Below are 27291 nucleotides of genomic sequence, written 5' to 3'. Positions count from 1 at the left end.
ATCAATACTTCGCAAAGGTAAAACAAATATCTCTGCAAGATTTTAGTCTTTCAAGGAATATTCGTTTCTAATACATTCAATACAACCTCGAAGAATTTATGGTAACTACCATTTTCCCACAATATTCTACAATATTACTTCTTCCGACATCGTTATCACATTCCATGTTTTCTTCAACTGCTATTATTGGGGAATTTAATAATTCAGAGTTATCTTCGATTCGAACCATTTCTTTGTTAATTCCTCAACCCGACCATTGTGACGACTTCCTCATAAATTATCCACTTCCGCTAAACGCCTCCGCCTAGTCACTCATTTAAATGATTAGTCCTTTGGTTCTACGGATCGTCCACGCGTTCATCATCATGATCACGAACATCATCATCATCATCATCATCCTCGTCGTCTTCGTCCATCATCATCATCATCATCATCATCATCATCATCATCATCATCATCATCATCATCATCATCATCATCATCATCATCATCATCACCCTCACCATGACCACCAGCGTCACAACCACAACCATCGCCTCCAATACCACCATCAATACTACAATCATTCACCTTCAATTCTTTTTTCCTCTCCCGACTCTTTGTCTTCATCTTTTCCTATTCTACTTACTTCCTCTCCTTCCTTTTCTTCTTTCTCCCCTTCTTTCGTCTACTCTTCCTCTTCATTCTTTCTCCTCCGCCACACCCTCTCCATAATATATATACATTTACAAAGTTATATTGTAAAGCATTCACATACACAATCATAAAAGAATGTCTATATATGTATGTATTCATTAAACAGTAATACTGACATATTTAAACACACACACGTACACATATGTATATACACACACATACAAAAACACACACGTAAGGTTGACACTCATACATATAAATAGATAGATGACCAAGGATGAATGGTATGTATGTATGTATGTATGTATGCAGGAAAGCATATATCAACGCACGTATGCATATATGCACGTGGGTATGTATGAAGATGCTTATACATACATACATACACACATACATACATACATATATGTGTGTGTGTATGCATATGTATGTGTGTGTACACACTCTCATTCACATACGCACACACATATATACACATGTACAGTGAGATAGAGTGAGTGAGAGAGCGACCAAGAAGAGAAAGAAAGAGCAAGTATGGGAAAGAGAGAGAGAGAGAGAGAGAGAGAGAGAGAGAGAGAGAGAGAAACAGTAAACTTTTAGATAGCGTTGATTGAAAATAGGCACCAATATACACAAGTGTCTATATACACAAGTGCCTATAAAATTTACTATATTCTCTTACATACAGACACATACATATATGTGTAGGTTCATTTGTATAGTGGGAGGGCGGGGAGGCGTGTGAATGTGTATGTGTACGTGTCTGTTGGAAGTAATTTAAAGTATTAGCATATTACTGAATATAGTAAAATGACTTTTAAGTATATAATGTGAATGTTACATATAAAATATGCATCAGTGTATATCTATATAAATATATTCAAATATGTAGATGTACATATCTGTGTATATATATAGACATATAATATATATTTTTCATACATATATATATATATGTGTGTGTGTATGTGTAAGTGTGTGTGTGTGTAAGTATGTGTGTGTGTATAAGTATGTGTGTGATATGTGAGGGGAGAGAGAGAAAAAAAGATAGATAGGGAAAAGTAGATATAAATATATAGACATATATGCACATACACACACACATATATACCTATATATATATATATGTATATATATGTGTAAATATATATATATGTCTATATATATACATATATATATAAGTATATATATATATATATATGCATGCAATTATTAACATGTATGTATATATGCTTGCATGCATGTATGTATATATGTGTGCATGTATGTATGTATTTACGTGCAAACGACATATGCACGAGTTCACAAACACAAGCATTCACGATTGAACTCTTATACCTCTCTTTTCACAATTGTATATATATATATATATATATATATAAGTATATATATATATATACATATATATATAGTATATATATATATATGTATATATATATATATATATATATATATATATATATATATATTATATATACATATGCATATATATATATATATATATATATATATATATATATATATATTATATATATATATATATATACAGGTAGCATATATTATTTGCGTGAATATAGAGTAATCCATCGGTAAGAAAATGCACAAAATATACACACAATCTAATACTGAACACGTGGGCAACACGTATATTCGCGCACACGCACACACACACACACACACACACACACACACACACACAATGGAGTTACATATTTCGCAAGGGATTTATACACACACACGTTCTTATACGTTAGCAGAGCTACGTAGAAACACGCACAAACGCTCTCTCGCTGTCTGTCTGTCTGACTGACTGCCCATCTCCCTCTCTCTCTCTCTCTCTCTTTCTCTCTCTCTCTCACACACACACACTTACACACGCACGCACATATTCAAACATGGACACATACAGCATCAGATGGAAATGATGGTGCAAGGCGTAGGCTTGGAAGTGGAAGAGGATTCATTTAATGTTTCATAGAGACTGACAGAAGCACCTGCTCTCATTAAATTAGTAGTCCTGTGCAGAACATCTTCTCTCCTGACCACCACCACCACCACCACCACCACCACCGCCACCACCACCACCACTGCTGCCACAACCACCATCGACACTTCCACCACCACTATCACCACCAGTAGAATGAGCCAACGATGGAACATCTATGCAGATACTACGCAAACGTTTGATTCGCAAGATATAGCAGTCAAATTACTCAGATCATCTACAAATTTCGCTCTAACCGTCTTTGGATATTATTTCCCTGGGTTTCCTGTTTGCTGGAATGCGTAAAAGGTGAGATGAACTTGGCTAGAATGTTTATGATTATAGGCTTGCTCGGTCGTAGATTGTCTGAAGCACCTTAACAACAACAACAGTGGAGGCGCAATGGCCCAGTGGTTAGGGCAGCGGACTCGCGGTCATAAGAACGCGGTTTCGATTCTCAGACCGGGCATTGTGAATGTTTATTGAGCAAAAACACCTAAACTCGACGAGGCTCCGGCGGGGGAGGATGGTGAACCCCGCTGTACTCTTTCACTACAACTTTTTCTCTCTCTTTCTTCCTACTTTTGCCACAAAGCAGAGGAACCATAGTGTAACCCACTATGGTGTGGTAAACTTTTAGACCCTAGTCTAGATTGCAAATCCTCTGTACCCCAGGATGGTTCAGCTCTCCACCCGTTAAAAACCACCGTTTACGGATTGAAGATAACAACGTAGATTTCGCGCCCGTGCAACCGCCAGTCTATCGCGTGTGGTGGGTGGATCTTCAAATTGCCACACGCATTCTTAGTAGCTTAGAGTAGGCTCGAATTAGAGATTAATCTTTGTGGCTAATGGCGTGAGTCCTGATTGGAAGAAGAAGACAACAACAACGAGAACAGCAGCGGCAATAACAACGTCAACAGCAACACCAACACCATCATTTTCATAGCCTATACCTATCATCACTATCGCCACCGCTGCCGACGCTGCCACCACTGCCGCTGCCAATAGCAACACCACCGCCAACCGCGCCACCACCCACAATCACCACCATCATCACCATCTTCAACACTACCATCAGTACTACCATTGTCATCATTACCACCAGCACCACATCCACCACAACCATCATCGACAATAACAACAGCAACAACAATAGTACCTCCACACCACCACCACCACCACCACAATGAGACCTGCTACAAAAAAATACAAATGTCATCATCACCATCGCCATTATAATCACAATCACAGCACTACCCCATGAATGCTATCGTCATTATCGACTCCACCAAAGTATCACCAGCATATCACCGCCACTGCCACCACCAGGCGCCCTTCTATTGGAACAACCTGCACAAGCACCTGTATCATCATCATCATCACCATCACCGTTATCGTTTATACAACACCACTACCGTCGGTATCGCCTTTACTACCCACTAGACAATGGTCACTGCCAACACCAGCACCAACATAGTCTTCTCCATCGCCATCGCCACCCCCTCACCGCTGCCGTTGCCACCATGGTAATTACCAGTGCAAGTAATTACCACTCCAGTATGGTCATCACCATCACTGTCGGACGACGACGACCACCATCACCACCACCACTACCGTCACCAACACTACCATCACCATCACTTCCATCACAACCACTGCTCCCTCCACTACCTTTCATCGCTACCAGCACCTCCTACCACTCCCATGGGAATTACCCCACATGCAACAGTGTCGTAATCCCCGTCACCGTCATCACACAGCTGATACCCCAATTTTCTCACCAACGACATCACCATTAACAATCCCGCCACTAACACCACCACCACCAACAACAACAACGGCAACCTCAACACCACCTCCAAACCATTTCTACCACCACCACCACCAGACCATTTCTACCACCACCACCACCACCATCAACTGCACTGTAATAGTCTAATAGTCCATTACATAATGCAGTATTCGATAGCTGAAAAGAGGAGAAGGTAATTGTACGCATTCCTTTGGTCATTGGTTTTCACAATCAATGCCGACCTGGGGCAAAACAACAACAATAACAACAACTACTACTACTACTACTACTACTACTACTACAAGTGTTTCAGTGTCTCAGCTAACACAGGGGTTAACCTGCTTGAAATATCTGCCAAATCTCTGCTAAATCTCTGAATACGTTGGATTTTGAAGTTGCATACGTATTTAAGGCGAGAAAAAAAATGTCGAGTGTAATCACGGTTAGACTTATTCAACCAGGTCGATCTATATATAGATTCATAAAGCTACAAAAAACACGCAGACATACATACAAACATACATGTATACATCTATATATGTATACATACACGCACTCATACACATACACACACACACACACACACACACACACACACACACACACACACACATATATATATATATATATATATATATATATAAAATTGTAAAAAGTGAAAAAACTACAGAAGGCTTGTTTTAAAAAGGTTAAAAAAAATATATTTAAGTCATTATGTCTGAAGAATGTTATAAATTTTTTTCATACAATGACATAGTTTTTGAAGAAATGACCGGTTTCGCGTTCAGCTTTTCAAATTTCCTACATCGTTATGTTTACGTTGAGAAGTGTGAAGATGAGTTCCAGATAAGGGGAGGTAATAAGTGATTTCTTCCGGTGTAAGGGAGATAATCGCTTAATATTTCTTGCCTTTTTTTTGGAGTGAGTTTCTCTGTATAAGAATGTTGGAATGGTTAAGTTTGGGCCTAATTTTTTAATTAGTATATCCAAGAATGGAAGTTCGTTTTGGTTGTATTCCATTGTGAACTGTATATTTGGGTTTATGCTGTTCAATAGGTTTTTGAATTTTAGCAGTTTATCTGTGTTTTCATTCCAGAGTATAAAACAATCGTCCAGGAATCGTTTCCTATTCTCTTTTATGTATTGAGAGAGGGGGTTTCCAAAGATTGATAAAGATTCCTGATAAATGATTATTTCCAGGTAGCCCATTGTTAGGTTCGTAATGACTGGTGCTGCCCTTAACCTTAAAATAGAAACAGACATTTTTTACAAAGCCACAGACGCCGAACAATACCTACTTTTTGATTCATGCCACCCAAGACACATTAAAACAAACATCCCCTTCAACCTTGCAAGAAGGATATGCACAATAGTGTCAGAACAAAATACCAGGAACTTTAGACTGCAAGAACTCAAAAACACCCTAATTGACAGACATTACCCAGCTCAACTCATAGAGGATGGGATCAGACGTGCAACAGAAATCAACATAGAAACTTTGAGAAAAGTTCAACACAACAACACAACTTCCCCAAAAATACTACCTTACATATCCACATACAACCCCAGAAACAAAGAAGCCTTCACCATCATCACCCAGAATTTACCAATATTTCATAAGGACCCCAAATTAAAGGAAATTCTAAACATACACCAAATCATTAAAAGCTACAAACAACCTAAATCACTGAAAAAGATTCTCACAAAGGCAAAATTGTTTTCTGAAATTACGGATGCAAAAGTAAAAAAAATGTGGTAGACCGAACGGTGCAACATGTCCAAACCTGCTAGAAGGATCAGAATTCCTATTCAAAGAGAGACAGAAATTCAAGATCAAATCTAATTTTACTTGTGCCTCTGAAAACATAATTTATGTCATAAGATGCTCGGGCTGCCACTAAAACTACGTGGTGTCCACGGGACTATCACTCCGACGTAGATGCACACTGCATCGACAACAGATTGCATTCCCAGAATACAGAATGATACCCTTTAGTGAGCACATTGAGAAATGCGCAAAGCAACTACTACTACAATTTTTAATCTTTCCATTTTACCAATGTACTATCGGAACGCCAACACAAATTAGACTAAACAAGGAAACATTCTTCATTGAAAAATACAAGCCCAAACTTAACCATTCCAACATTCTTATAGAGAGAAGCTCACTCCAAAAAAAGGCAAGAAATATTAAGCGATTATCTCCCTTACACCGGAAGAAATCACTTATTACCTCCCCTTATCTGGAACTCATCTTCACACTTCTCAACGTAAACATAACGATGTAGGAACTTTGAAAAGCTGAACGCGAAACAGCTGCAGGAGTTGTGAAGAACAAATTTGTACGTAGTCTGTTTCTGAGAGCTATTCTATTGGACCTCTGTCTAATCATTAAAGCATTGATTTAATTATGAACATAGAAATGATACATTAATCTCTGTATTTGTAAGCAGTTGTGTCCGTAAAAAAGTTATCTTCAGAGAGCAGAAGATGAAAGAAGATATATGAAATGGACATGTGTGCGTATTTTTACGATAGTTGATTTATGGAAAAGATTATGCCAAATTTTTGAAATGGCGGAACAAACAGGGGAATTCCATTTGAAAAAGTTTTAATTGATTTTCTCGGTAACTATGGGGGCTAGGAAAAAACACAAACCACATTCGAATCTATGTACCTGTCTCCATATGTGTGTCATTTTTTTATGCGAATCCACCCTGCCGTTTGGCTGTGAACCTCAAGATGATAAAGAATACAACAATCGCCCATGTCCTATTTATATTAGAGATAATATATATGTATGTATGTTTGTGTGACTGTGTGTGTGTGATTGTGTGTGCGCGGGTGTGCGTGTGTGCGTGTGTGTGTGTGTTGATGCAAACAGGAAAAATATATATTTGCTTACTGAACGACATAAGGGCCAATTATTTGAGTTATCCACGTGATATTATTATGATTCGTTCTAGAACAATCCAGAGAGAAATTTATCACCAACTATTTAAACTCACATGCCTTCCACCAGTGACTGGTTCGATAAAGTTCCAACGCACTGTCGGACCTTGAGTCACTCCGTTACTTCTACTGAATTTTAATGGTTTCTCTAGCAAGTGGCCTCTCTAGAAAAAGAAAGATGAAACATCATTATACATACATATATTCTTTAACTTGTTTTAGTCATTTGACAACGGCCATGCTGGAGTGTATGTATGTATGAGTGTATGTATGTATGTACGTATGTATGTATGTATATATATATATACACACACACAAGAGCAAGCACACACACACCGAGCTGTGTACCTCAATGTGTATATGAATGCATGTGTGTGCCTATTTCTTATTAACGAATCTCTGACATTTTGAGCAGGATGGGCTACTCAGCTTGAAAAGAATTGTAACTGGACTCCACCTGCACAGTCATGCGCACCCCAGTGTCACTTTGATGGCATGCACTGCTCTCACAATTAATAATAATAATAATAATAATAATAATAATAATAATAATAATAATAATAATAATAATAATAATAATAAAATAATAATAATAATAATAATAATAATAATAATAACAATAATAATAACAATAATAATAACAATAATAATAATAATAATAATATAATAATAATATAATAATAATAATAATAATAATCCTTTCTACCATAGGCACAGGGCCTGAAATTTTAGGGAAGAAGTCTAGTTGGTTACACCGACCTCAGTACTTGACTGATAATTAATTGATCGACCCTGAAATGATGAAAGGCAAAGTCGACCTCGGTGGAATTTGAACTCAGAACGTAGCGCCCGGCGTGCTAACGATTCTGCTAATTCGCTGTCTTAATAATAATATTAATAATAAATGCCCTGATGCAGTACTTGGAACTGGCCTTCATGGCTTTTGATGTTAAGTGATTGCTTGTGTTACCGTGTACATAGTTTGTCTTGGTGCAAAACTGGTGCTATATCAAATATTCTGCTGGTTTGTCAGTTGCTTGACTTTAACCAGTTGAGCATATCCCTTAGTGGCTGACGATATGCGCATCTCTGATCACGAGCAGAAATAATGGGAGAGCATCATAACTATGTATTGAGTTGAATTCTTTAGGGTTTGAATAATTCTCCTCTGGAAACATGGGTGTTTCGTTCAACATCCTGAAACAACCCTTATTCAGGATGGGCTACTTGAACAGGATGGGCTACATGAGCAGAAGGTGCTACTCGAGCAGGAGGGGCTTACACGACCTGAAGAAAATTCTAACCGCGCCTTATCTGCAACGTCATGCGCTATTTATCTTAATATAATTCACTATGTTGTGCACATTTGGCTGTGATGCACGTGCCTAGTGTACCCTTATGAGACGAGTAGATTTGATGGTTATACTGGGCTCCGTATATTTTATCCTAGTGTCACTTTGATGGCATGTACTAATCTCTCACTCAATAATAATAATAATAATAATAATAATAATAATAATAATAATAATAATAATAATAATAACAATAATAATAATAATACATGATTTTGTTGCTAGTTAATACAAATGTAAGCAGAAAAATATTTAAGTAAGCAGTATTTCGAAAACTGTCATTGTAATGTAAATCATGTTTTAAGCATGGGTCCCAGGATGTATTCTGCGACCATGTTTTCTTCAGACGTTCTGTATTTTTTTAGTTTTAAAATCCAGTATATCCTGTTGGATGCACACATATTGCTTCTCTGTTGCCATCACACATTCCTTTAAAGATATGAAGATGTTCATCAAATATATGGAAATATACAGACGTCTTGCCGCCAATTTTGATGCAGTTCTTCACTAGAATTACAATTGTTGTGTTGTATTTATGTAGTTACGGAAATCAGATCAGAAGAGCGTTTGCAATTAAAACTAAGAGTCTTCTTTAATGTATATAATCATATAATCATAGTATAGTTACAGAAACAGAAAATGGATCACCTCATTACACGAAAAAATTGTGAAGAATATAATTAATTTCTTGTACTTCTTTTGCCTAAAAGGCATGGCATTGTATTGGTGTATTCTTTTACTCGACTACTGTTAAAGTAGTGTTTTCGTCTATTTTGGATTAAGCCGCGAGGAAAAAAATAGTTCGTTGTTGAACATATGCTGTTTACTTATATTCTAATATGGTTACACCCATCTGCGTACTTGATCAATCTATTTCATTCAAGAAAGAAAAGAGCTATTTTGATCAATAAACTGCCGTGCGAGCATGTACGTATGTATGTATGTATATATGTATGTATGTATGTATGTATATATGTATGTATGTATATATGTATGTATGTATATATGTATGTATGTATGTATGTATGTATGTATGTATGTATGTATGTATGTATGTACGTACGTATGAATGTATATGTCTACGTATGTATGTATGTGTCTACCTACTAACCTACCTACCTACCTGTCTATCCATCTTTCTGCATATATTCCTTAAACATGTATTATCCAGATAGTGCTATACATGAATATCAACGAATAGCAATTCAAGAAATTTGTTGTGAGTTAAAAAACAAACATACAAATAGATATGAGAATTTTATGCACCTCACTTTTCGAATTCCTTAATTTCAATTTTCTAATCCTCACTCATTATGATGTACTGATTATCCACCTTTTAATAACAGTGATCAGAAGTGGAAACATCGTATGCTTGTATAAATATCTACTAGTATTTACTAGAAGGAATTTTGAATGTGGAGTTTCCAAACAAATCCAAACACATCGTTTTTGGCATTGTCTTCTCTAAACAGAACCGTACCAGGGAACTAAACATAAAAGTACCAGGGAATCGTCTTATAAATCTGTTTTGGATATGAACACTCATCAGAGACAACGCACTCTAATTAATCATCCACCATCAGATATAGAAGTTTAAATCATTATATAAAAGAGCAAATTATAAGGAAATAACATCAATACAATTCTTGATTTGCATATAATATGCTATTTGCCTGCATAGTTAATTAAATAGTAGGACACAATGTCGATTAGAATACCTAATATTTGCATGATATAAATAAATCTACAGTTAATTATTCTAAGCAACCATTTTCACAAATCACACCATGCTGTTTAAAATCAGAGAAGGAGCTACAAGAGAATCTAGTCTAAGATTTACAATAATGCTTAGTGGTCAATCCTTCATAGTCAAAGTTTGGAAGTCAAGTCTTCAGGGGTCAAGACTGATGGATATTTGTTTATTGGTTCGTTGAATTACATTACACAAATACTGGAATATGAAATGCCATGCAAAAATTCTTGATTTATTACAATTATCTCTGTCTCTGAAGTATGTAATATATTTATCAAGCTGCAATTACGACTAGCCCATGTCGAGAAAGGGAGATAATCTCTTAACCATTGGAAATAAATTCGAACAAATGCCCTTCTGATGACTTAATAGCTGATCAAATTTTTAGTATTCTTGAATCTTTAGATTGTCTCCCCTCTTCAAGTGGAGCTATTTTTAATTGCCATTCGGTAAGCATAGAAGCGGAGATAATTTTGAATCAAATATTTATTTATATGCCTGTATTAGTCTGTCTTTTTTGTATACGCATCACTGGTCCTTTAAGTTATTTTAAGTTATTTCTCTTCCGTTTTATTTAAATAAAGATGATATGGTGCTAATCAGTATGAATTCCAGATAAACATATTCTTGATATCATTACCACAATTACAGAAACAAAGGATGGCTTTCTTTAAGGATGCATCTGCTCTACAAGCTTATATCATGGCGATCTTGCTTCAAATTCACAACTCGCACCAGAAAAATCCACTGAATATCACGGTTACGTGAGATGGACGTTATGTCTTTTAAATAATGTTTTTATAAGAATTACCAAAAGTCTTATGTTCAAATAAAGCATATAAGCAGTAGTTTGATACATATCATTTGCAGTACAGTGAGTTTCAACATGGTCGGTCGATTTGCTGGAAATAGCAACCGAATTTTCCTGAAATCATTGTATTACTTAACGACAGTTCATATTAGATAAAGAAATTATAAATAACTCTATAAAACTGGTTAGCCATAGATAGAATTCCTTTGATCAGAAGTCGATTAAGGTTGACCAAGCGGTGAACATCAATAACAACGACTGCAATACCAACAATACAAAAGTTTTATACATACAGAGACGAGGCATGTAGACGAGACAACGAGGAGACCTCAACATGGTACCTATACACGCAAGAAATGACGGCTAAATTTCACTTTAAACAAATGCTACTATACTGATTTCAAATTTCGACACAAGGTCAGCAGTTTTAGGGGGAGGGGTTTAGTTGATTGCATCGACCCCAGCACGCAACTGGTACTTATTTTATCGACTTCGAAAAGATGAAAAGCAAAGTCTACCGCAGCGGAATTTGAACTTAGAACGTAAAGACGGACGAAATGCCGCTAAGCATTTTGACCGGCTTGTTAATGATTCTCCTAGCTCGCTGCCTTGATCAACTGTTACAATATTCTTTTCTACTCTAGGCACAAGGCCCGAAATTTTGGGGGCAGGGGCCCCATTGATTAGATCGACCCCAGTAAGCAATTAGTACTTAATTTATCGACGCTGAAAGAATGAAAGGCAAAGTCGACCTTGGTGGAATTTGAACTCAGAACGTAACGACAGGTGAAATATCTATTTATTTACTACCCACAAGGGACTAAACACAGAGAGGACAAACAAGGACAGACATAGGTATTAAGTCGATTATATCGAACCCAGTGCGTAACTGGTACTTAATTTATCGACCCCGAAAGGATGAAAGGCAAAGTCAGCCTCGGCGGAATTTGAACTCACAACGTAATGACAGACGAAATACCGTTAAGCATTTCTCCCGGTGTGCTAGCGTTTCTGCCAGCTCAGGTGTATCTATAATTACCCAGTGCACTAAGGCGTCGAGTTGGCAGAATCGTTAGCACACCTGGTAAAATGCTTAGAAGCATTTCGTCCGTCTTCATGTTCTGAGTTTAAATTCCGTCTCGGTGGAACTTAATAAATTAATAACATCCTCATCTGTTTTCAATATTGTAGCATTTGAAAGGCGGCGAGCTGGCAGAAACGTTAGCACGCCGGGTGAAATGCTTAGTGGTATTTCGTCTGCCGCTACGTTCTGAGTTCAAATTCCGCCGAGGTCAACTTTGCCTTTCATCCTTTCGAGGTCGATTAAATAAGTACCAGTTACGCACTGGAGTTGATATAATCGATTAGCCCCCAGCCCTAAAATTTTGGGCATTGTGATTAGAGTAGAAAAGAATATTGTAGCATATAATCGACATAATCCGTTTGTCTGTCCTTGTTTGTCCTCTCTATGTTTAGCCCCTTTTGGGTTGTAAAGAAATAGGTATTTCGTCTGTCTTTATGTTCTGAGTTCAAATTTCGCCGAGGTCGACTTTGCTTTTCATCCTTTCGGCGTCGATAAATTAAGCACCAGTTGCTTACTGGGGTCGATCTAATCGATTGACCCCCTCTCCTAAAATTTCGGGCCTTGTGATTAGAGTAGAAAAGAATATTGTAGCATATAATCAAGGTGGCGAGCTGGGAGAATCGGTCAAAATGGTCAAAATGCTTGGCGGCATGTCGTCCGTCTTTACGTTCTGAGTTCAAATTCCGCTGAGGTAGACTTTGCTTTTCATCCTTTCGGAGTCTATAAAACAAGTACCAGTTGCATACTAGGGTCGATGCAATCAACTTAACCCCTCCTCCCAAACTGCTCACCATGTGTCAAAATTTGAAATCAATATTGTAACATTTGTTTTTAGTGAAATTTAGCCGTCATTTCTTGCATGTATAGTTACCTTACCTTGTTGAGGTTCCCTCGATGTCTCATCTACGTGCCTCTTCTCTGCATGTGTAAAACTTTTGCGTTGTTGTTATTGCTGTTCACTGCTCTGAGTTCAAATTCCGCCAAGGTCAACTTTCAGAGTCGATAAATTAAGTAGCAGTGAAACACCGGGATCGATGTAAACGACTAGTCCTCTCCCACAAAATTTCACGCCTTGTGCCTTTCGTAGAAAGGATAGTTACGCTGTGCACCAATGCAAACCTTCACACATCCGGCAACCGAGTTTTTCTGGGAGCCCGATGGTTAGCTTGGCGCATAATAGTTTACCCAACAGTTCGCCGCTTCATTTTATCTTTAAAACACCTGCAAGTTGGTCGATGAAAGTAAAAGAAACATTAAATGAGAAGCAAATGAAATTTTAATGAAGAACATGCAAAACACAGAGTAGAGATATATTAATTTTATTGACTTACGTAAGAAAGCAATTTTTCATTCTTTATGTCATACAGTATCGAAGAGCTAATGTTACATAATTAACACATACTTCTCACAAACATACTGCTATTGACTCATCAAAAGTCGAACTTTATCTGTTAGAGACAATGTCCGGTGTATATACTTCACGAGGAAGCACTTTCTTGATGCATTCAAACCGCAACCGGTGCTAAACGAGTTTATATTATAAGTTGCTTGAAATTTTGGAATGAGGCAATTTTATTGGAATTGGGTGGAGATTAGTAAATCATTTTGATAAAATGTCGAATGTCAAAGAGAGTTTCGGCGGAATTTGAACCAGAAGCGTGAAGAACAGGAAGAAAGGCTGCGAAACATTTTGATCGACGCGGCAACGATTTGTCAGGTTGTTGCCTTAAAGCATGATATGTTATTGATTTATTATAATTATTTCTCAAGGCGGTGAGCTGGCAGAGTATATTTCCGCTGGATCTGCTTCAGGAATTCTGCAGTGTTTGTTGAGATAATAATACTAATAATCGATAAATGAAGCGGAATATGGATTTGACATTAGTCTGTATCCAGCACGACGATCGTTTCGACTTCTCCTGCGACTGTCCTCCATGAAGGACAGTCGCAGGAAGGGGTATGCACGTGTCTTTGAGTTGGTGTTTACCCCCCCACCTCAGAGAATCGGTGCATGCATTCTCGAAAGAAACGCAGATTAGCAAAGCGGTGTCCCACTTAGATTTGCGAAAGGAAGTTTTATAGTTGCTCACTGCCGATGTGATAGATACCGATGAATATCTATGTCCTTGTACCCTACCTCTGTTGACTTGCCGTTACAACAGTCATTGCATCGAAGTGGGAATACGTTTAGAAACAAAATATAAGCAAACGTATGGCTGTGTAGTAATTAAGCTCGCTTTGAACGGGTGAGGTTTCAAGTTCAGTGTTACTATGCGGCACCTTCGACAAGGCGTTAGTGTATACGAAGAAGTTTACTTTCCAAACTTATGGTTCTGTACATTATTTATATTTGACGGATATCTTGTTTGTTGTTAACACAAAGTTTCAGCTGATATACACTCTTGGGTTCTCATTTCGAAGTATTTTTCGATGTTGTTGTTGTTATTATTATTATTATTATCTATTATTATTATTATTCAGGTCACTGCTTGGAATCGAACTTGGAGTTACTAACTTGGGGTTAGTAGCCCGCGCTCTTAACTACTACACCATATGCTCGGGGAGAATTATGGAGTAAATTTTAGGGCTTATAAATCTAATATTTTCTTATCCTTCTTATCCTTCCTTTAATACCGGTTCTCATACGCTACTCATATCTGCACTCAGTCTAAAGTTAATAACATTGAAAAAGACCTTAGGAATGAGAACCCAGGTTCCAAATTTCCCCAAGACACTTGATGAAGGGTGGAGGGTATATCAGCCGAAATGGTGTGTTAATAGCAAAAAAGATGAGGACAAATATCAGTCAAATGTAAATAACGTACATAATTCCTCATCTCGTAAATATAGAACTGTATTATGGTTCTGTATTCAGTCACACGGCGCGTTCCCTTAGGCAAGCGTCTTTTACTACATCCTCGGGACGATCAAACCTTGTGAATAAATTTGTTACTGGGAAACTTATATATATATATAGTCAATACAAACATGAAAACACAAAGAGAAAACACAACAACGCGAGGACGTGGAACAAGTATAGTATTATTGGACGCTCCTATATATATATGTACACACACACACACACACACACACACACACATATATATATATATATATAATATATATATATATAATATAGATATATATATAGGGTAGCACCTGCATTACTAGAAATAAGAGTTAAAATCCCTTGAAGTCGCAAAGAAGCACATGTCTATGAACTGACATGGAAGATAACTTGCATAACAACGAGCGATATCACCATACCATCCTAGTTTCGCTTAAACTTAAAGCTCGTCGGTGGTAGTAACGCCATCGCTGGATCGTTTGGCTAAACTCCGAATGTTAGTATATATTATTTACCATATGAATCAATGGCTGATTGAGCAATATAGTAGCGTGAAAATTGCAACGTCAGTCACAATTAATAACTATTGAATTTGTCCTTTTAGGATTTATATTGCGTATAGTTTCCTTGGAAATTTTATATATATATATTATATATATATATATATATATATATATATATATAGCAATAATAAATCTCTGTGCGAGACGTAAACAGTAGTAGCACGGAATCGTGAAGTATATTTGCCACCTAAATTTGGGGACGATGCTACTTCCTGGGGCTATAAACAATAGTAGCATCGTCAGCTGTGGGTCCGCCACATTTAGGTGGCAGATATACTTCACGATATATATATGTGTTTGTGTGTGTGAGTATTCATATATATATATATTTATATGCACACTTGTATACACCTATGTAAGTATATACATGCATATATGTATATTCGTATGGATAATAAGTGTATATACATCTAAGTGTGTGTGTCTTTATGATTATGCTTCACAAGAGGTGTTGCTGTATTTGCACCTCCTGTAATTAGCGCTCCGGTAAATAGAGAACGGCAGAATACGCACGATTCGTTCGACTAAAATTCTTGAAGCCGCTACTCGAGAATAGTCAGCCGCATCCAGTGACCGACACAAGCAAACGATAAAAGATGAATATTGATATTTCCCTAAAGTTAATAAATTCAGACTTCCAAATCACAACACACACTTTATCAATCGTCCTCTTATTTAATAATAAATTATTTGAGCCACTTCTTGAACAAACTCTTTTAGCATCAACTAACTCTGTATTACGAAATCTATTAAGAACAAGGGGGTCTCATTGTTGTTGATGGCCATGTTAGAAATAGGGATTAGCATGTTAGACCCTATGGTTCTGGATCCGTGGACGTAAGAAATTGTTGGTGTTGTGTTTACGTCCCCTTAACTTAACGGTTCAGAAAAAGCCTGAGAGAATAAGTACCGGACTTCAATATATATATATATATATATCACCGTGACCGACCAGGCTATCAGATGTTACTACACATCGCTGGTCACAATGCGCTTCGCATTGTTTTAGCCTTCAAATGACGCCGCCCCGCTGGCTAAGCGAGCAAGCCAACAGAAGAAAGAGTGAGAGAAAGTTGTGGCGAAAGAGTACAGCAGGGATCACCACCACCCCCTGCCGGAGCCTCGTGGAGCTTTAGGTGTTTTCGCTCAATAAACACTCACAACGCCCGGTCTGGCAATCGAAACCGCGATCCTACAACCGCGGGTCCGCTGCCCTAACCACTGGGCAATGGCCCAGTGGTTAGGGCAGCGGACTCATATATATGTATATATATATATATAATTCAAAGTGGGATCCAACAAGGGACAACAAAACATCCAGATAGACAATACAAAGAAAACAAGGACGGGTCATTCGAAGTTTTCTTTTCTCAGCCAACTACCAGATTATCCTCGCAATTTCGGTTGATATATATATATATATATATATATCACAATCAAGGAACGGCCATAATAGGCCATTCACCCACTAGAAATAACAGCCAAAAAGCTTCAACCGCAAAATAACATTAATTCCGTAAATCAGGAGAAAATTAAAAAACATTTACCCTGAAATTCCTTATACGATGCACCGTTTCTTCTACTGTTTAATGGTAAACTAACGTGATTAAATTAAATCAAGCCAATCTACCATAGGCCCTTAGATTCATCAGTAAGGAATAGCCAAATCGGAACAGATATTTTTCACGAGGCATTCTCGTCCATGCCTCGCCAATATCTGACCTAAAATTTTCAAATCGTCGCACTCGCGCCAAATTTATCGGCAGCAAATAAATATAAGCCGCCGATTCCATTACGGAACCAACCAGAAAATTCATAATTAATCAATATAGGGAGGCAAAAAAATTTTGTAGAATTCTTTTGCCCCCAGCGGCCTAGTGGGAAAAAATTAAATAGTCATAAACCATTTTTAAGTTCAATATCACAATCAAGGAACGGCCATAATAGGCCATTCACCCACTAGAAATAACAGCCAAAAAGCTTCAACCGCAAAATAACATTAATTCCGTAAATCAGGAGAAAATTAAAAAACATTTACCCTGAAATTCCTTATACGATGCACCGTTTCTTCTACTGTTTAATGGTAAACTAACGTGATTAAATTAATCAAGCCAATCTACCATAGGCCCTTAGATTCATCAGTAAGGAATAGCCAAATCGGAACAGATATTTTTCACGAGGCATTCTCGTCCATGCCTCGCCAATATCTGACCTAAAATTTTCAAATCGTCGCACTCGCGCCAAATTTATCGGCAGCAAATAAATATAAGCCGCCGATTCCATTACGGAACCAACCAGAAAATTCATAATTAATCAATATAGGGAGGCAAAAAAATTTTGTAGAATTCTTTTGCCCCCAGCGGCCTAGTGGGAAAAAATTAAATAGTCATAAACCATTTTTAAGTTCAATATCACAATCAAGGAACGGCCATAATAGGCCATTCACCCACTAGAAATAACAGCCAAAAAGCTTCAACCGCAAAATAACATTAATTCCGTAAATCAGGAGAAAATTAAAAAACATTTACCCTGAAATTCCTTATACGATGCACCGTTTCTTCTACTGTTTAATGGTAAACTAACGTGATTAAATTAAATCAAGCCAATCTACCATAGGCCCTTAGATTCATCAGTAAGGAATAGCCAAATCGGAACAGATATTTTTCACGAGGCATTCTCGTCCATGCCTCGCCAATATCTGACCTAAAATTTTCAAATCGTCGCACTCGCGCCAAATTTATCGGCAGCAAATAAATATAAGCCGCCGATTCCATTACGGAACCAACCAGAAAATTCATAATTAATCAATATAGGGAGGCAAAAAAATTTTGTAGAATTCTTTTGCCCCCAGCGGCCTAGTGGGAAAAAATTAAATAGTCATAAACCATTTTTAAGTTCAATATCACAATCGCGAGTGCGACGATTTGAAAATTTTAGGTCAGATATTGGCGAGGCATGGACGAGAATGCCTCGTGAAAAATATCTGTTCCGATTTGGCTATTCCTTACTGATGAATCTAAGGGCCTATGGTAGATTGGCTTGATTTAATTTAATCACGTTAGTTTACCATTAAACAGTAGAAGAAACGGTGCATCGTATAAGGAATTTCAGGGTAAATGTTTTTTAATTTTCTCCTGATTTACGGAATTAATGTTATTTTGCGGTTGAAGCTTTTTGGCTGTTATTTCTAGTGGGTGAATGGCCTATTATGGCCGTTCCTTGATTGTGATATTGAACTTAAAAATGGTTTATGACTATTAATTTTTTCCCACTAGGCCGCTGGGGGCAAAAGAATTCTACAAAATTTTTTTGCCTCCCTATATTGATTAATTATGAATTTTCTGGTTGGTTCCGTAATGGAATCGGCGGCTTATTTATTTGCTGCCGATAAATTTGGCGCGAGTGCGACGATTTGAAAATTTTAGGTCAGATATTGGCGAGGCATGGACGAGAATGCCTCGTGAAAAATATCTGTTCCGATTTGGCTATTCCTTACTGATGAATCTAAGGGCCTATGGTAGATTGGCTTGATTTAATTAATCACGTTAGTTTACCATTAAACAGTAGAAGAAACGGGCATCGTATAAGGAATTTCAGGGTAAATGTTTTTTAATTTTCTCCTGATTTACGGAATTAATGTTATTTTGCGGTTGAAGCTTTTTGGCTGTATTTCTAGTGGGTGAATGGCCTATTATGGCCGTTCCTTGATTGTGATATTGAACTTAAAAATGGTTTATGACTATTTAATTTTTTCCCACTAGGCCGCTGGGGGCAAAAGAATTCTACAAAATTTTTTTGCCTCCCTATATTGATTAATATGAATTTTCTGGTTGGTTCCGTAATGGAATCGGCGGCTTATATTTATTTGCTGCCGATAAATTTGGCGCGAGTGCGACGATTTGAAAATTTTAGGTCAGATATTGGCGAGGCATGGACGAGAATGCCTCGTGAAAAATATCTGTTCCGATTTGGCTATTCCTTACTGATGAATCTAAGGGCCTATGGTAGATTGGCTTGATTTAATTTAATCACGTTAGTTTACCATTAAACAGTAGAAGAAACGGTGCATCGTATAAGGAATTTCAGGGTAAATGTTTTTTAATTTTCTCCTGATTTACGGAATTAATGTTATTTTGCGGTTGAAGCTTTTTGGCTGTTATTTCTAGTGGGTGAATGGCCTATTATGGCCGTTCCTTGATTGTGATATTGAACTTAAAAATGGTTTATGACTATTTAATTTTTTCCACTAGGCCGCTGGGGGCAAAAGAATTCTACAAAATTTTTTTGCCTCCCTATATTGATTAATTATGAATTTTCTGGTTGGTTCCGTAATGGAATCGGCGGCTTATATTTATTTGCTGCCGATAAATTGGCGCGAGTGCGACGATTTGAAAATTTTAGGTCAGATATTGGCGAGGCATGGACGAGAATGCCTCGTGAAAAATATCTGTTCCGATTTGGCTATTCCTTACTGATGAATCTAAGGGCCTATGGTAGATTGGCTTGATTTAATTTAATCACGTTAGTTTACCATTAAACAGTAGAAGAAACGGTGCATCGTATAAGGAATTTCAGGGTAAATGTTTTTTAATTTTCTCCTGATTTACGGAATTAATGTTATTTTGCGGTTGAAGCTTTTTGGCTGTATTTCTAGTGGGTGAATGGCTATTATGGCCGTTCCTTGATTGTGATATTGAACTTAAAAATGGTTATGACTATTAATTTTTTCCCACTAGGCCGCTGGGGGCAAAAGAATTCTACAAAATTTTTTTGCCTCCCTATATTGATTAATTATGAATTTTCTGGTTGGTTCCGTAATGGAATCGGCGGCTTATATTTATTTGCTGCCGATAAATTTGGCGCGAGTGCGACGATTTGAAAATTTTAGGTCAGATATTGGCGAGGCATGGACGAGAATGCCTCGTGAAAAATATCTGTTCCGATTTGGCTATTCCTTACTGACGAATCTAAGGGCCTATGGTAGATTGGCTTGATTTAATTTAATCACGTTAGTTTACCATTAAACAGTAGAAGAAACGGTGATCGTATAAGGAATTTCAGGGTAAATGTTTTTTAATTTTCTCCTGATTTACGGAATTAATGTTATTTTGCGGTTGAAGCTTTTTGGCTGTTATTTCTAGTGGGTGAATGGCCTATTATGGCCGTTCCTTGATTGTGATATTGAACTTAAAAATGGTTTATGACTATTTAATTTTTTCCCACTAGGCCGCTGGGGGCAAAAGAATTCTACAAAATTTTTTTGCCTCCCTATATTGATTAATTATGAATTTTCTGGTTGGTTCCGTAATGGAATCGGCGGCTTATATTTATTTGCTGCCGATAAATTTGGCGCGAGTGCGACGATTTGAAAATTTTAGGTCAGATATTGGCGAGGCATGGACGAGAATGCCTCGTGAAAAATATCTGTTCCGATTTGGCTATTCCTTACTGATGAATCTAAGGGCCTATGGTAGATTGGCTTGATTTAATTTAATCACGTTAGTTTACCATTAAACAGTAGAAGAAACGGTGCATCGTATAAGGAATTCAGGGTAAATGTTTTTTAATTTTCTCCTGATTTACGGATTAATGTTATTTTGCGTTGAAGCTTTTTGGCTGTTATTTCTAGTGGGTGAATGGCCTATTATGGCCGTTCCTTGATTGTGATATTGAACTTAAAAATGGTTTATGACTATTTATTTTTTCCCACTAGGCCGCTGGGGGCAAAAGAATTCTACAAAATTTTTTTGCCTCCCTATATGATTAATTATATATATATATATAATATATATATATATATATATATCATATATATATATACACACACACACACACACACATATATATATATATATATATATATATATATATATATATATATATATATTATATATATATACATATATATATAGTAATGGAGACAGTTCGTTCTACTAACATTCTTCGAGGCGGTGCTCCAGCATGACCACAATCTAATGACTGCAACAAGTAAGAAATAAAAATCAAGACTGACCTGAAGCTAAACAAACAATAACAGCAACAACGACAATAATGGCAACGGCTGCAAGAACTACCGTTAACTCTATAGCCATCACCATTTGAATGCCATAAACGCAAAAGACATCTCCCACCTCCGACATATCAAATTCTACGACACTCGATATTTCCAATGCGATACCTACATGTCTACTACTACTACTACTACTACTACTACTACTACTACTACTACTACTACTACTACTATACTACTACTACTACTAATAATAATAATAATAATAATAATAATAATAATAATAATAATATTAATAATAATAATAATAATAATAATAATAATAATAATGATAATAATAATGATAATAATAATAATGATAATAATAATGATAATACTGTTGCAGCTTACACGTAATACGCCTACTGCAGCAGCAACATCAACCAGAACGTCTACTACTACAACTACTACGAATACTGTCGTTCGTGATGTTGATACTGTTGCTGCTGCTGCTACTACTACTACTACTACTACTACTACTACTACTACTACTACTACTACCACCACCACAGACCACCGTAACGGGGACACCACAACAATTATCAACACAAGCACTGTCATTACCATCACCACTACCACCACCACTACCACCACCACAGCTCCCACTACCACCACAACCACTGTTGATGCTACTGCTGCTTCTACTACTACAACTACTACTACTACTACTACTAATACTACTACTACCAAAGACCACCATAACAGGGACACCACAACCATTATCAACACTAGCACCGTCATTACAATCACCACGATCACCACTATCACCACCACAACCACCATCACCACCACGACCGCCGCCACCACAATCGCCGCCACCACGACCGCCGCCACCGCGACCACCACCACGACTGCCACCATCACGACCGCCAGCACCATCTTCAACCTATTGTGCATGTAAAATTAGATTATGTTGTAAAGTAATAGAAATTGAGTTAACAGTGCAGAAGGTGCAGTGAACCAATTGGATTGGTTCACTGTTCGGAGATGAATAGACTTTTTCTAATGGTTGTGGAAGTGGTGTCGAGAGTGGTGAGTGTGGTGGTGGTGGTGGTAGTGGTGGTAGTGGTGGCTGTGGTGGTGGTGGTAGTGGTAGTCATTGTCGTCGTCGTCGTGAGTCTAGTGGTATTGGTAGTGATAGTGATGGTGAGTGTGGTGGAAGTGGTAGTGGAGTTGATGGTGGTAGTGGCGATGACGGTGGTGGGGTAATGATGGTGATGGTGGTAATAGTGGTAGTAGTGATGAGTGTGGTGGTGGTGGGATTGGTGGTGATGGTCGTCGTCCTTGTTGTGTGTGTAGTGGTATTGGTAGTGATGGTTATAGTGATGGTAGTAGTGTTGAGTGTGATGGTGGTAGTGGTTGTGGTGAGTGTGGTGATGATAGTGATGGTGGTAATAGTGGTAGTAGTGGTGAGTGTTGGGGTGGTGGTGGTAGTGGGAGTGTGTGTGAGTGGTGGTGGTGAAGGTAAGGGTGACGGTGATGGTAGTACTGGTGAGTGTGATGGTGGTAGTGGTAGTGGTGATATTGTACGTAGTAGTATGGGTGTTTATGGTGTTAGTGAGTGTAGTAGTAGTGGTGGTGGTGGTGGTGGTGGTGATCGTGTAGGCTGTAGTTGTGGTGGTAGTGGGTGTCTAGTGCTAGGTGCAGTAACGGGGTATATGTGGTGACGGGTGTAGTGATGATCGTGGATGGAGTGGCGGAAGGAGAGGGTGAACTGGTGTTGGTGCTGAATGCAAAGGTGGTGGTATCGGCTGTAGTTATTGAGGTCGGTGTTGTGGCGGCGGTGGTAGTGCTAAAGAAACCGTCTGAGTGGTGGTGCGAGCATTAATATGAGGGAACCTTATTGATGGTGGTAGTGGTGGTGGAAATAATACTTGTTACAGTGGTGGTGACGGTGGTGGTATTAGGGCGTGGCGAGGTATTATGGTGGTAGCGTAGTGAGTGGTTTCAGTGGTGGTGGCGTTAGAACCAGCATGAGTGGTATTAGTGATAGTTGGAGTGTTGGCCATATTATTGGCAGTAGTGGTGGTGGTGGTAGAGAAAGAGTGTTAATTGCAGTGATGGTAGAAGCTGTTGTTGGTTTGGTGGTAGTACTAGCATTATTGGCAATGGTATTGATGTAGTGTTGGTGATTGTGATGGTGATGTTAGTAGTGGTGGTGGCAGTAGTGGCAGTGATAGTGGTGCTGATAATAGTGGGGTTCGTAATGATTGTGGTAGAGAGACAGTCATGGTGATGCTGGTGCTGGTGGTGGTAGTATTAGTGGTGATAGTAGTGATAGTCGTCGTGTTGGTGGTGGAAGTGATGGTTTGGTCGTAGTGATGGTAATGGGAGTGGTAGTGGTGTTAGTAGTGGTGGCGGTGGTGGTGGGAGCAGTAGTGATGGTAGTGTTGGTGGTAGCTGTGGCGATGTTTGTAGTTGTGTTGGTTGTAGTGGTGTTAGTAGTGATGGTCGGAGTAGCGGCTGTAATAATCGTAGTGTTGTTTGTGGTGGTCAAGGTACTTCTGGAGACCTTGCTTGTGTAATTGCTAAGGCTTATTTTCTTTTTGTGTAATACCCCAAGTGACAGGGGCAGCATCAGCCATATCAGCGGCGGTGTCGTGGCGCTGATGGTAGTCGAATTGTAGACGGTAATGGCAATGTTGAAGGTGATTGATCTCAAAGCATTGACTGATTACTAGCGGTGAGGGATCTGATTCGTGAAGGCGGTGCAGATGCATGTAAAAGACGGCGAACGAGTGCTTGTGACAGTGGTACTTGATTAGGCAGTGGTAGCGGTGGTAGTAGTTGCAGGTGCTCGTAAAGTCTAGACGCCTTCCACTGATATAAAATTATGGGTAGACGCAGGAGTGGCTATGTGGTAAGTAGCTTGCTTACCAACCACATGGTTCCAGGTTCAGTCCCACTACGTGGCACCTTGAGCAAGTGTCTTCAACTATAGCCTCGGACCGACCAAAGTCTTGTGAATTGATTCGGTAGACGGAAACTGAAAGAAGCCCGTCGTATATATGTACATATACATATGTATGTGTGTGTATATGTTTGTGTGTCTGTGTTTGCCCCCCCCCCCAACATCACTTGACAACTGATGGTGGTGTGTTTACGTCCCCGTAACTTAGCGCTTCGGCAAAAGAGATCGATAAGTACTAGGCTTCCAAAGAATAAGTCCTGGGATCGATTTGCGCGACTAAAATGTGGTGCTCCAGCATGGCTGCAGTGAAATGACTGAAACAAGTAAAAGAGTAAAGAGAGTAAAGAGTAGAGATAGAGAAGTAACAATCAACACAATGAGTTATCGCGAACCGAGGAAAGAGCCTCTATGCGGTTATACGAATTACTAGAAATAGCAACTAACAGTCCTTCAAATTATATCTAACTACCTTTAAGGAAGTGTCATTGGATAATGTGATCTGAGATTCTTAGCACATAGAAAAATAATAATAATAAATCGGAATGGTCGAAACTGGAATACTGTCGGACATAGGTTTACTGGATTACAGTTGACCTGGGGTTAAACAACAACAGTAACGTCACCATATCTACCAATGTTCCCAGAATTAATTCTACAACTTCAAACATCACCACAGCTACACTACAACCAGCGCTGCTGCTGCTGCTGCTACTACTACTACTACTACTACTACTACTACTACTACTACTACTACTACCACCACTTCTACCACCACCAACAGTGGTACTACCACTTCTACCACCACCAACACTACTACTACTACTACTACTACTACTACAACTACTACTCCTGCCACTGCTACTGTTATTACTATTACAACCACCTCTACCAGTTGTACTGCCACTTCAACTACCACCACTACTGCTTCTACTACTATTACTGCTGTTGCTGTGCTGCTACTACTACTACTACGACTACTATTACATTATCAATCCATTTACTAGAATCAATGCAATCACCAATCAAATCTTAAATGTAACAACCACTACCAAAAACAGCTCCTGCAACAATGAAAATAGTCCAAATAATGAGGGTGACTCCAGGTGCACAAACGACCTGTTAGAAATCGCAGCCAAATTTTTCTGAAATCCTTCCCTTAAAGTCTTCTATAAAAAGGAAGCACATTTGACAGAATGTAGTTTGTGATAAAGTTTATCTGTCAAGATAGGGTGGTCACTGCCTGAATGCCTCTCATTGCAGTACTGTTAGATCAGAGCTGATCTTGTGCAAAATAACAACATAAAAAATAACAAACTGAACATCAACAACACTATAGCTAGCAATAACGATAACAATAACGCGGTATTTCGTTATGCAACCTCAATATACTGTCAATAACGTGTTCTGCTGCGTTAGCCGTGCACTTTTACATTACTTGTTAAGCTTAGCTCTACAGATATGCTGTAGAAAGTGTTGCCAGCACCGATTTCTGTTGCGATGTTTCGTATCTGAGACGCCAAATGTAAACAAACAATGAGGTCGAAGATGAAAAAAGGGTAATAGGGGTATATACCATATTTCGGGAATGTTTGCCCCTTCATCAGTATCAATTTAATCTTTCACTTATCCTCGAACACATTGCTTAAATTGTCTCTATATACAGCAGTGAAACGTTATTGGAGGTACCAATTTTACATACTAAACGCATTCCTGGAATCTAGTACGTAAATACTAATGATTTGTTGGTACGCGTCATTTCGTTATGTTGGCAATATTTTCTATAGACTTTCTGTAGAGATAAACTTAACAGATTATAACAATAGATCTTTATGATTATTAAAGTCATCATCACGATGACAACCAGCAAGATCACTTTTTACTAGAGCTCCGAAATTTTGGGAAAAGGGGACCAGTCGATTACATCGACCCCAATGCTCAACTGGTACTTATTTTATCAATCTCGAGGTGGGGGGGGGGGTGAAACGAAAAATTCGACCTCAGCATAATTTCAGCTCAGAATGTAAAGATGGACGAAATTCCGGAAGCATTTTGCTCAGCGTGCTAATGATTCTGCCTTCTCACCGCCTTAATAATAATGGAGGAGGCTGTGTAAAACCAAGGCAACAATTATTGCTATAGTAATCGGTGCACTCGGCTCAGCACCCAAATTGCTAACTAAAAGACTAAAAGAGATTGGAACAAAAACTCGTATTGTTGACCTGCAGAAAAGTATCATCCTATATTCAGTAAGAATCCTCAGAGAAAGATTCTTAAGGTATGAAGACACCTGTTGTCATCAGAAAGCAAGATAGAAAACCTTGCTAACTAAATTTGCATGGTCTTATTTCATCGATGCCGAAAAGGATGAAAAACAACGTCGACTTCGGAAGAATTTGAAATCCAGAAAGTAACAACGGATGGAATGCGGCTAAGTATTTTCACCGGTGTGCTAACGATTCTTATTTCTTTATTGTCCACAAAGGGCTGAACATAGTGGGGACAAACAAGGACAGACAAAGGGATTAAGTCGTTGTTACTGCTATTGTTGTTAGA

General features: G+C 38.2%; 1 protein-coding gene across 1 annotated transcript in view; it reads right to left on the bottom strand.

Moving 5' to 3' along the window:
- Positions 1–9086: 9086 nt before the first annotated feature.
- The window catches only part of LOC118763562 (RNA-binding protein cabeza-like), a 23803-nt gene continuing 5598 nt past the window's right edge, over positions 9087–27291 (bottom strand). Inside the window, exons 3-4 of the mRNA XM_036503136.1 lie at positions 22515–22713; positions 9087–9226 (exon numbers count right to left, since the gene is read on the bottom strand). Of these exons, the coding sequence (XP_036359029.1) occupies positions 9087–9226; positions 22515–22713 (339 nt within the window). The remainder of the gene's footprint in view (positions 9227–22514; positions 22714–27291) is intronic.

The sequence above is a fragment of the Octopus sinensis genome, linkage group LG5 (assembly GCF_006345805.1).
Source record: "Octopus sinensis linkage group LG5, ASM634580v1, whole genome shotgun sequence".
Taxonomy (NCBI): domain Eukaryota; kingdom Metazoa; phylum Mollusca; class Cephalopoda; order Octopoda; family Octopodidae; genus Octopus; species Octopus sinensis.
This window is presented reverse-complemented; position numbering and strand designations above follow the sequence as displayed.